The sequence below is a fragment of the Neomonachus schauinslandi genome, chromosome 5 (assembly GCF_002201575.2).
Source record: "Neomonachus schauinslandi chromosome 5, ASM220157v2, whole genome shotgun sequence".
Classification (NCBI taxonomy): Eukaryota; Metazoa; Chordata; class Mammalia; order Carnivora; family Phocidae; genus Neomonachus; species Neomonachus schauinslandi.
The window spans coordinates 169,852,860-169,865,576 of record NC_058407.1 but is presented as its reverse complement, the minus strand read 5'-3'; the positions used below and the strand labels follow the sequence as shown (position 1 = coordinate 169,865,576).

Genomic DNA, 12,717 nt, shown 5'->3' with positions numbered 1-12,717 from the left:
ATATGGACCAAGCAGGAAGAAATGCTCTCCTCAGTTACTGATTTTTGCCATGAATGTGATGTAAGCGTGTATGTGTCTATATGTCTGCCTATGTATTGAGTGGCAAACATAAGGTCCCATGACACCTTAAGGTCCTTATGGCTTCTATCCTGCCATACTCCTGAGATGAACTTCCTTCTTTACTGAAAATATCGAGGACTGCTAAGTCACAATTTTGTTCATATGGAATTTCAAGAGACCCCAAATAGCTGAACAACCTTGAGAAAGCAGAACAAAGTCAGAGGATTCACACTTCTCAATTTTAAACCTTAGTACAAAGCTACAGCAATCAAAACATGTGGTACTGGGATCGGGATAAACATATAGATCAATGGAATAGAATTGAGAGTCCAGAAATAGTGCTATACATTGACAAGCAATGGATATGCAACAAGGATGCCGAAAATCATTATATGGAAGAAAAATGGGCTTTTCAGCAAATGGTGTTGGGACTAGATATCCACATGCAAAAGAATGAAGTTGAACCCTTATGCCATATATAAAAATTAATTCAAAATCAATCAGACCTAAATGTACAGCTGAAACTGTAAAACTCCTGGAAGGAAACTTAGGTGTCAATCTTCACTGCCGTGGATTAGGTATCCATTTCTTAAATATAACACCAAACTCACAAGCAGCGAAAGAAAAATTGATTAATTGAATTTCCTCAAAATTAAAAACTTGCGCATCAAAGGACATGATCAGTGAAGTGAAAGACAACCCACTGAATGGGTGAAAATATTTGGAAATCTTATATTGGATAAGGACCTAGTATCCAGAATATATAAAGAACTCAACAACAGAGGTACAAACAACCCAATTAAAAAATGGGCAAAGGATCTGAGTAGACATTTCTCCAAAGAAAATATACTAATAGTCAATAAGCACACGAAAAGATACTCAACATCATTAGGGAAATGTGAATCATTCCATAATGAGATACCACTTCACACCCCTAGGATGGCTACAATTTAAAAAAAAAAAAAGGAAGAGAAGAAAGAAGGAAGGGAGGAAGGAAAGAAAAGAGAAAAGAAGGAAGGGAGGAAGGAGATAACCAAGTGTTGGCGAGGATGTGGATACATTTGGAACCCATTTATACATTGCTGCTGGGAATGTAAATAGTACAGCTGCTGTGGAAAACAGTTAAAAAAGAGTTAGCATATGCCCCAGCAATTCCACTCCTAGGTATTTACCCAAGAGAGTTGAAGACATATATCCACACAAAAACTAGTACATGAGTGTTCATAGCACCATTATTCATAATAGCCAACAAGTAGAAACAGTTCAAATGTCCATCAACTGAAAAATGGACCAAAATGTGTAGTAAGCCATACAATGAAATCATTAAACCATAAACAGGAATGAAGTACTGATACGTGCTATAACATAGATAGACTTCAAAAACACGCTAAGTAAAAGAAGTCAGTCGCAAAGACCACATATTGTATGATTGATTCCATTTGTATGAAAGGTCCAGAATAGAAAAATCTATAAGAGAGAAATATATATATGTAGAGAGAGAGAGAAAGTATATCAGTGGCTGCTTATGTTTGGAGGGGGGCATGGAGGTTTGGGGGTAAAAACTAAGTGTTGGGTTTCTTTTTGAGTTGATGAAAATGTCCTAAAATTGTATTAATAAATGCACAACTCTGTGATTATACTAAAAGCCATTGAATTGTATGCTTTCAGTGGGTGAATTATGTGATATGTGAACTCTAGCTCAATAAAGCTGTTTAAAAAGGATTATCAAGAGGGAATTCCGAATGATGACATTTCCTTTTTTTTCCATTCTTGGTCACTTGGCTGGACTCTGGTTACAGTAGATGAGAGATTCTTTATAAAAACACTTGCATAGAGGGTATGTGCTCTGGTAAGCGCTGTGAATTGTGCAAGACTGTGGAATCTCAGATCTGTACCTCTGAAACAAATAATGCAATATATGTTAAGAAAAAAAAAAAGAAGAAGAAGAAGGTAGCGGGACGGGAAGAATGAAGCGGGGGAAATCGGAGGGGTAGACGAACCATGAGGGACGATGGACTCTGAAAAACAAACAGGGTTCTAGAGGGGAGGGGGGTGGGAGGATGGGTTAGCCTGGTGATGGGTATTGAGGAGGGCACATTCTGCGTGGAGCACTGGGTGTTATGCACAAACAATGAATCATGGAACACTTCATCTAAAACTAATGATGTAATGTATGGGGATTAACATAAGAATAAAAAAATAAAAAATAAAAACACTTGCATAGCAGAAAGAAAAATTATTAATTTTCTAGTTGTTGGTCCCTTGGGGGACCAAATGTCTTCCCTTAGGAGTGAGCTTTCCTGACTTACCCTGGTATAATTTGGGATTCAGAAGGAGAAAACAAAACCAGGTAGTTGCTCTTTGTTGAGAATTTGAGGGCAAGGAAGAACTGAGGGGGGAAGATGTTTCTGCAGGAAGGTGGGGGGCTGGAATACCCTCAGGCAGATGGGACGGAGAGACTCAGAAAAGAGAAGCTTGATATTTAGCTTTAAATTACCTGCCGAATCATACTGTGATGTAATCATACTCCCTTCCTGTTACCCCTGAATCAGCAGCAAAACTCTCCTGTCTTTTCTGGGTGGAAACCAGGGGTATGGGTTTAAAAAGTAGGAATTTGGCCCTTCGTGTGAGTTGCTGCTGGGCTGGAGACAAGGGGACAGCTGCTGTGCACCAAGTGGAAAACAAGAATTAAGCAGAAGTTGGAGCTGGCAGTGGCCCCAGGTCCATAAGCCTCCAAGCTGCCAGTAATCGGCCTACAGGATGTGGCTGGGTGTTTGACTAAACCAAATCTGAATGTTAAAGGACACTGGGTTATAGATGCATGGAGGGCCAGTCTGAATATGACAGACACCGCGGGGCTGGGGACATCCAGAGGTTACGGGACTTTGAAGCTGGGGGGAGCAGAGACCGTGGAACCACAGAGAAGAGGTAAGTAGAGTCACCGTGGCAGGAAGATTGCATTCAGCAACAGGAATGCCAACAGCAGTAGCATTTATTGCGCAGGACAGGGGAGAAGCACAGTTTTATGGAGGCTTCTGCCGGCTGACTCTGGAACCAAGCCCGTGAAAATGGTGCCTCTGATACCAGGAGATTCTGGAGGGAAGGCACGAGCAGGAGTTCTCCTGGGAAATGCCTCAGGCAGCGTGGCCCGCCATGGCCCTGGGAGATGCTTCAACAGCCTCTAATCTGTCACGGAAGTAAATCCCCACTCACTGGATGCGCGGAAGAAGATCCAGTCATAGGGTTCCCTTCAGAGGTGAGGCAGGTGGCTTCATAACTCTGCAAAGTAGAGAATCAAGCGGGAGCTGAGACTTTTTCTAAGTAGGAAGAGGCCTAAGTGGAAAGGCAGGAGGTACTGACTGAGCGCCCTGGTCCTGGTTCACTGGAAGGAATCGTCAAAGTCATGGGGATGGGGTTGGGGGGGTGGCGGGCTGGGAGCAGGGGTCAGAAGACATCTGCCTAGAACCTGGTTTTCTGTTTTGTAACACACGGGAGGGACCTGCCGTGGGAGAGCATGAGGACAGAGACATCAGAAGCACGAAGGAGGGACATCAGTGCCTTCTCACCTGCTTCTCGGAACTGCTCTTTGGCTTCCACCGCTGGGAAGCTATCAGTCGGTTCCTTGTGTTTTTTGGTGCTCTCTGCAGCTGGGGAATAGTTAGAAGGAGGAGATTTGTGCTTCCAGGTCCTCCACCATCTCACCAGGCCCAGGAGTACAAGCTCCAAAAGAGTAAACAAGAGACAGAGCCCACTGACCCCAAACATGGTCTTCAGGAAGATGGTCTTCTCAGAAGGGCGGGACAGGTAACAGGTTATACTACCGAGGCAAGGCTCCCGACGACATGCAAAGGAGCTAGGCATCTTGAAGCCATACAGATGGTACTGCACCCCCAAGGCGGCCCCCTCAAGGACCAGCCGCACCACCAGCTGTGCCACGTAGGCCCAGAGCAGCCTGGGGCTCCCCGGCCCTGAGCCATCTCTGCTGTTCTCCCCTTGGTGGAGCAGAGTCTCCTCCTTCACCTTTCCTGATTCTTCCCGATGCCAGATCAGATGATACAGAGTAAAACCCATGTAGAGGGCACTGGGCACAGCCACCAAGATGACCTGGAAGGCCCAGAAGCGCAGCGGGGAGAAGGGATGGAAGGTATCATAGCAGGCGGCCTTGCAGCCCGCCTGCTGAGTGTGACACACGAATTCACTCTGCTCATCGCCGTAGATCCCGGTCCCACTGGCAGCCAGCAGCACGAGGCGGAATCCCAGGAGCACGGGGAGCAGGAGGTGCCCCACGAAGGTGGAATGCCTGCTCTCTTCAGCCAACAGCTGCCTCACGAACCTGCCGCACATCCTGCTAGGGAGCAGAGGACAGGAATGAGGGTGGGTGTGTTGCTCCCTGTCCTTCAGGAGGAGGGCAAGGCCACCCCTTCACTGTGAATCCAAGGATGGATAAAGCAAACCTTCTTGCTCCTCTCCAGGGTTCTGGTTGATTTATTACCAAGACTGATGGCTCCTAATTCTAGGTAATGGAGTCATCTCTGTAAATTAGTGAGTGGATGTGGGAATGGCTCTCTGTTCTGCCCCGTTCTGTACTGTGTGGTAGAAGACCAGGCCCTGTCTGTGTCTCTCTCTTTCCCTCCCTCCCTCTGTCCCTTTCCCAAAGGCTAGTCAGAGTCCAGAGCCCTCTGAAAATGGTTTCTTCCCCAGTTGATGGCCACCAGGCCTGGGGCTACCCCCAGGGGCACCTGAACACAATCAGGGCTGACCCTGGGGGAAACATGCATTCTCGTGCCCTCTGCTTTTCTCTGGCGCCAACCCTCAGCTGCTCACAGGTGTGAGGGTCTGGCCTCCGCTCCCAGTGCGGTGGTAAGATTGAGATGTGGTTAGAGTAGGGGGCTTGCTGTGGATCAAGTGAACAGAGTGTCAAGGCCCTCTTGAGTCTGGTGTTCTTTAGGCCCAACCAGCTTTGGAAAAGGAGAACATTTTAAAGAAAACCCAGCAGAATCTACTAAGTGAATGTAATGAGGTGTGGGGCCAAAGCCAGAGCTGACTGGATAAAAATTCGAAATTCCACCCTGCTTTGTACATTGTTCCTTGGGCTCATGTCTCCCGCGTGGCAAGAGGTCACCATGGTCAGGAGCAGACTTCAGAAATCCCTTACTCCTCCGGACAGAAGAGCATCCTGCTGCAAGCCCGTGCACCATCTTTATCTTTGTCACAACACGGAGCCCTCCTCAATGCCCAGCCGCTGTGTCTCACCATCCCTGTTCAGCCCAAACTTTATTCCACAGGGAAAATAGAGACTCTTTGACAGGGAACCAGGCGGCCCCCCATCTTGTGCGCTCCCTTCTGTAGCATCGTAGAGAAGTAGCTCTGCACTTGCCCAAGGCCACTGTCCCTCCCAGACCTGCGTCCTTGGGCCCCTCCAGTTGCATCAAGGACTTATCCACCCTTGTTTCCTCTCTGCACTTGCTTAGGCGTCACCCTTTCCTTCTTTTTTTTTTTTTAGATTTTATTTATTCATTAGTCAGAGAGAGAGAGCGAGCACAAGCAGGAGGAGAAGCAGGCAGAAGGAGAAGCAGGCTCCCCACTGAGCGAGGAGCCCATTTCGGGACTCGATCCCCGGACCTGGGATCATGGCCTGAGCCAAAGGCAGACGCTTAACCGACTGAGCCACCCAGGTATCCCGAGGCGTCTCCCTTTCAACTCTGGTAATAATAATCTGGATTTCTAACTTTATGACATGGCAGCAAATGAGACATGCCTATCTTACCTCGTATCAGCTTCCCGATTAAAATACCCAGAAAGACGCACAAGGCCATTCAAATGGGCACTCAAGTTATAAACTGCAGTTGACCCTTGAACAGCATGGGGGTTAGGGGCGCTGACCCCTCTGCAGTCAAAACTCCGCATATAACTTTTGGCTCCTCCCCAAAACTTAACTACTTATGCCTTCCATTGAGCAAAAACCTTGCCAACAACATAAACAATCAATTCACACATGTTTTGTATGTCATGGGTACTATATACTGCATTCTTACAGGAAAAGTTAGCCACAGAGAAGAAAATGTTACTGAGAAAATCATAAGGAAGAGAAAATGCGTTCACAGTAGTGTATGTATATTGAAAAAAAAAACCACGTATAGGCAGGAGGGTAGGGCCGGGGGCAGCTGCAGCCCCTGGCCTCGCCCCAGGACAGTGACATTCCACGGCATGGTGGCCTTGGCTCAACAGAGGCAACTGCCAAGTGGCTCCTCAGGCAGGAACAGACGCCCCATCTGCCTGGCGGTGCGCCACCAGCCAGTGGCCATCAGCAGATGCAGCCACTCATGAAGGTGCCTGCCTCCAAGAAGCGGCCTTGAGGAGGGGTCTGTGCCCGGCAGGGAGGAGCCCAAGGCCCACAGCTGCCCTGGCGCAGTCCCAAAACCCAGGTGTCCGACCTGACCAACAGCACACGGGACGATCTGCAGCCCTGCCTGTCCCAGGGCCCCCAGGGGCTGCCAACGTCCTTGGCAGTCCTCCCTGGGGAACTCGGCAGCAGGCTCAACTCCTGCCCCAGTAGCCTTCCATTAGATCCCGTGAAGATGGGATGGGCAGTTGTAAATAAATGCCTTGTGGCTTTTGCTGTCAACTCCTTTAAAAAAAAAAAATCCCCTGGGGCACCTGGCTGGTTAGGTCCGTGGAGCATGCTACTCTCGATCTCAGCGTCATGAGTTTGAGCCCCATATTGGGCGTAGAGATTACTTTAAAAAAAAAAAAATGGACCAGCAGGGCTCAAATCCATGTTGTTCAAGGGTCACCTATGTAGATAAGAACAGGCCAGTATGCCAGAGCTTGGGCAGAGAACCACGTCACCATCCACCAACTGTGAGAAACTGTATTTGCGGCCAGTAGCAATCAGAGTTTGAACCTCTTCTACCTGCCTCTCAGGCCTTATGTTTCTACCTCCATCATAGACTATGAAGAATCAGAAGTATATCAGGCCACTGAAAATTCTTCTCCATAAAATTGGGTTAAAATTTTTAGAAGAAATCTATTTTCAGTCCTTAGAAAGAGGCAAAATTGGCCTCATGATTAAAGATGGCAGATTGAAGATAGAGGTCAATCCCCTCTCATTCCCGAGACTCCTCGAAAACGAGAGTAGATGGATCTTTAAGTGTTTAAACCCACTACAAATGGAGGAGAAAGATTACCAATAGCACAACGAAAACCCACTTTGAAGGCAAATCAGATTGTGTATTGGCCAGCACACTGGGTGATTCCAGAATTCAGAGGAAGAAAACAAATCATTGAAAATAAGAAAAGGCAGGGGTGCCTGGGTGGCTCAGCTGTTAAGCGTCTGCCTTCGGCTCAGGTCATGATCCCAGGGTCCTGGGATCGAGCCCCACATCGGGCTCCCTGCTCGGTGGGAAGCCTGCTTCTCCCTCTCCCACTCCCCCTGCTTGTGTTCCCTCTCTCGCTGTGTCTCTCTCTGTCAAATAAATAAATAAAATCTTTAAAAAAAAAAAAGGAAAAAATAAGAAAAGGTAAATAGATAAGGGAAATCTGTTTCCTAATTTGAAAAATCATGACCACAATAAAGCAAAATCGCTAGCTTATTTATTGGATGAGAAAACACTTGGTGACGTGCCTGGGAAAAAGAGCAGTTTCTCCATAAATGTTTAACTGAGTTTTGTTTGGAGAGATCCTGAGTTCCAGAGGACCAGAAGGAAGGTCAGCTTCCAGTGTTGGCCCTTGGTCTCAGCCTTGGCACCAGTGATATCTGGGGCCTGATCATTTTGTTGGGGTGAGATGTTTAGCAGCATTCCTGTCCTCGGTCCACTGGATGCCAGAAGCACACTTCTCCCCTCCAACCCCCAGATGTCTCCAGACACTGCTAAATGTCCCCTGGGGTCAGATTCCCCCCTGGTTGAGAACCATCGCCTTAGGAGGACAGCGGCCCATCACCACTCCAGCTCTGTAAAGCAAGACATCTGTACTGGAGCATCTCAGAGGGTTTTTATTTGATGGGACATGATGATCGGCCCTTTTCCAGGCTGCTTGCACATCCTCCCTCCACAAACCCTGTCTGTGAGGAAGCCTGCAGCCCCTCCCTGCCTGATGAGTCTGTGGGGTCCTTGCACTTAGGAGAGGCAGCCCCGGGCTCTGGGGGCTTCTGCCCTGGTTCTCCTGGAGCGTTGCCAGCCTAAAGACTAATTTGGTAAATTCTCAAGTCTGGCTCTCAGCCTCAACCTCATTTCAAAGTGCAGGCCCAGCACGCTCTAAACGCGTTTCCAGCACATTCCCAGTAGGCCTGGGATTTAACACAGCAGGCTTGGCATATTCCAATGTTGGGAATTTGAGTAATTCCTTTTTTTTTTTTTAAGGTTTTATTTATTTGAGAGAGAGAGCACAAGCAGGGGGAGGCAGAGGGGCAGAGGGAGAGGAAGAAGCAGGCCCCCCGCTGAGCAGGGAGCCCAACGTGGGGCTCGATTCCAGGACCCTGGGATCATGACCTGAGCCACCCAGGCACCCCGGGAATTTGAATAATTCCTGGAGGCCCTATCTCTGGTTCTTCTCTCTCTCCTGTGCCCACCCCAGACCTGTAGCCAGGCACCTAATGTCCTCTGAGAGACTCTAGGAACTGAACTGGGGTCTCCAGAGCTCACCAGAGAGCTTTAGAGATTTGGGAGGGAGAGAGAGGAAAAAGCAGAACAAAAGGACTTGGTTTGGAGCTCCCATATCTACTGCTGAGCACCCATCTGATCCTCTGCCCTGTAGCTGTTACCACCAAAACAACACAAATTGGGCGCCTGGGTGGCTCAGATGGTTAAGCGTCTGCCTTCGGCTCAGGTCATGATCCCGGGGTCCTGGGATCGAGTCCTGCATCGGGCTCTCTGCTAGGCGGGGAGCCTGCTTCTCCCTCTGCCTCTGCCTCTCTTTCTCTCTCTCTGACTCTCATGAATAAATAAATAAAACATTAAAAAAAAAAAACACACAAATTCCAGTACCTCCTGTAAGGTTCACACAAAATCATGCTCCATCTCCCAAAATCTTCAGACCAAAGGCAATTTCTTAAAAAAAAAAAACCGGGCCTAAACACAGGCCTTCCTCCTCCCTCATCCCCTGCTTTTTTGGGAGCCTGTGGTCTCCCCCATCTGTTTCAGCCATCCCCAGCGCTCTTGTTTCATTCTCTGAGACCCACATCCGCCTCCCACAAACATATCTGCAGCTTTGCCCACGGGGCCAGGGCCCCCAAGCTCGAGTCGGACCAGGCGAGCTGAGGGCCCAGCATTGTTTTCAAAGCTCAGCTCAAGGGACACCACTCTGTTTCTAGGAGTGGAGAAATAGTTTGAAAATAAATCTTTGGGGAAGGAGATGGCAGGATCTGAACCCCGTCGAGATTTTAGTTGATGAAGCAATACCCGTGAGCTCAAGATTTGGGGGAGGGTAGAAAGCCCAGAGTGTGAGGGGATTTTCAAATATGTAAATAGATTTTTTTTTTTAATTCCATCATGATTTTGCTAAGAATTTTTCTAAGCATCTCTATTCTTTGGGAGAAAAATTTCAGGATTCCATTGGTGTCAGAAGCCCTCTCAGCCAAGTACCGCATGAGGAAGGGATGTCCCCCAAGGGCCGTGCTGGACCTGGCTCGCTGCTCCCGTGTCACCCCATCTGGCCTGGAAAATGTTCTAGATTCTTTTACCCAAAACGTGATCCCTGGATGCACTGGCATCACCAGGAATGCAGAATCCCAGGCAGCATCCCAGGCTTAACAAATCAAATCTGAATTGTAATAATACCCCCCAGGTCCCTGGCATATGCATTTGAGTTAGAGAAACCCAGTCTAGCACCCAGGCAGCCCCCACCCCCACTACCCCCAGGGCCCTGCGCCAGCCCAGCTGCTCTCTGCCCAGCACTCACCTGGCAGCACCGAGCGGGAGCACCGACGCCGGGGAAAGAGGCAGGGCAGAGTCCTCAGGCTGGAGCCAGCAGGGTCCCAGCTCTCCCCCAGGCCCTGCCTCCCGCCACCACCCACAGCCCCCCCTCCCCTCTTCATTCCTGGCAGCCTTAGTGAAGGGTACGAGAAGGGCAGCTGGAGGAGAGGGCAGCCCTGCTAGTAAAGAATGGGCTCTGGAGAATAACCTTCTGTTGTTGGGGGCGAGGGGGACCTCTTCTAAGTGCACTGAAACAGAGATTTTGGAAATCATCTGAAAGGAGAGCAATGGCGTCAGCATGTTGGGGGGTGAGGGGCAGTGCTCATCGGCAACAACAGAATTTCTATAGGTTTCAATCTCTATGAAGCCCCCCCCACTCTCCTGGGCAAAGTACCCAAAACACAAGTTTACCCACAAAAGAACGTGTGTTTGTGTGTGTTCTTGGCTGGGAGGAATACCACAGGCTTCCCCGCAGCGCGACGGGCATCTGCTCCATGTTCCTCAGCAACTCAGGGAGCCCAGCCGCTCTCCACCAGGCCCAGTGACAACTGTGACCCTGCCTGCACCCATTCCTGTCCCCATTGCTAGAGCCAGGAGCCCCTCCAGAGGAAGGAAGGGGCAAGGCTGGGTCAGCAGGTGGTGGGTGAGAGAGTAACCCTTGACCAGAGCCAACCCTGCACTCTTCAAGGAAGAGAGTTGGAGGGCCCCTCAGTTCCAAATGCTGCCCCTGTGGGCCTTTGGGGCATCGTTCCACCATCTTCTAGCATTTAACATTGTTACGGTGAAGTTTAAGTCCAATTTGGTAGTCTTCATATTTTAAGTGATTTGTGATCTTGACAGTTTGCCAGATGGACTTTTTTTAACCCTTGGGGCTCGTTCACTCCTCCAAGGGATTCCATTAATAAGACATAAGTTGGCACTGGCTCTCCTTGGCGTGTTCACATCTGGTCCACTGGATATATGTACGCATCCTTAGGGCCAAAAAACTCTGGGCATGCAGGCCAGTTCCAATGCAGCCACATCTCCTTCCATTCATTCGCCGGAGAGCCTATCTCTTGCCTTTTTGATTTTTCAGGCAGGAGTCAGTAAACATGTTTGAGTCCCCCTCTCAAGGCTTGACATGCAGAGGTAGCACCCTCACCCCTTGCCCTTGAGGAGAGCTAACAGCATATCTCTTTCCAAAGATACCCTCTCTCTAATTTCCAACAACTCTGATGTGAGCACAGGGCTTGAGAATGACATGACCGTTATTTATTAATTTGTTTATTTATTTGGGGTTCTTTTTCCCCTTGAAATATTTCATCTCAGACTAGCGAATCACTTCAGAATGTCATACGTGTTGTATTCTCTAAAACACTTGAAATGCCATGTTTTCCAACTTAAATCCTGTTACACTAACATTTATTCAGTACTTAAGTAAATGATGAATATTCTAAGTGCTAGATGGCTACTAATTTACTTCCCCCATGATAACCTCATGATGTACGTCTATTATCATCCTCTTTTACAGAGGAAAGAGGTGAAGAACAGAGAGGTTATGTAATTTATTCAAGGTTGACCAGCTAGTGAGTGGGAGAAGTTGGGATTTGAATAGGCAGTGTGGTTGCAGACGGCAAACCCTTAAACGCTACAGTATGGCTAGCTTCCCCATTATCCAAATCAGCACCTTTGAAAGAGCTTCTGATTGTAAACCCATTGTAATTTCAAACCCTCGTGAAAATTAACATCCTTTGCTTACATGTTCTACACCTCAATGACTAACTTCACCATCCACCCTGATCCCAGCCAAAAACTTGGGCATCACCACTGACAACCTCTCCTTCATGGACCAACATCTTCTCAACTGACCAGTGGTACTAATTCTGAATTAAGAAGGTGGTTTACTTCAAGAGTGAATTACTGCAACACCATCCTATGTCCCCACTCCTAGATTTGTCCCCCTCTAATTCATTCTGTGCATTGCAAACAGAATACTTAACTCAATTCTTAGACTTACCAACATTTACCAGTTTCTTTGCTCAGTGTTGCTTCTTGAATCCCATACCTTCCATTTGGGTTCATTTTTCCTCTTCTTCTTTTTTTAAACCATCTTAATCATTTTAAGTGTGCAGTTTAGTAGTGTTAAGTGTACTCACATTGTTGTGCAACAGATCCCTGGAACTCTTTCATCTTGCAAAACTGAAACCTTGTAACCATTTCTCCCTCCCCTCAGCCCCTGTCCACATTATTTTACCTTCTGTTACCACGAATTCCACTGCTTTAGATACCTCATGTCTAAATGCAGCATTTGTCTTTTTGTGACTGGCTTAGTTTAATGCCTTCAGGGATCATCCAAATTGTAGTTATCCCGTAGAACTTTATTACTTTTTAAGGTCAACTAATAGTCATTGTATATGTATATATGTATATACCAAATTCTGTTCATTCATTCATCCACTGATGGACATCTGGATTGATTTCACCTCTTGGTGATTGTGAATAGTGCTGCTGTGAACATGGGTGTGCCAGGTTTTCTTCTGGAAACACAACCTTCTGTAATTTTTCTACCTGGGAACTGTCGGGGGTAAACTCTTTTCATCCTCTTTGGTCTTAAAGTGCTTTCATTTTCTCCTCAATCTTGAATTGTTATTTAGTTGGCTAGAGAATTCTTGATTGATGGTTATTTTCTTTCAGAATTTTAAAGATATTATTTAACTGCCTTCTCCTATCTAGTGGGCTTTATAAGTCTTTTCTGTAAAACGCCTAC

At 47.5% G+C, this 12,717-nt stretch overlaps 1 protein-coding gene across 1 annotated transcript; it reads right to left on the bottom strand.

Moving 5' to 3' along the window:
- Window positions 1–2,565: 2,565 nt before the first annotated feature.
- Window positions 2,566–4,404, bottom strand: GJC3 (gap junction protein gamma 3). Its single transcript, XM_021680036.1, has 2 exons — window positions 3,627–4,404; window positions 2,566–2,723 (listed from the first exon to the last, which is right to left on the bottom strand). Exons 1-2 carry the CDS (start codon window positions 4,402–4,404, stop codon window positions 2,566–2,568), a joined length of 936 nt encoding a protein of 311 aa, XP_021535711.1.
- Window positions 4,405–12,717: the final 8,313 nt, after the last annotated feature.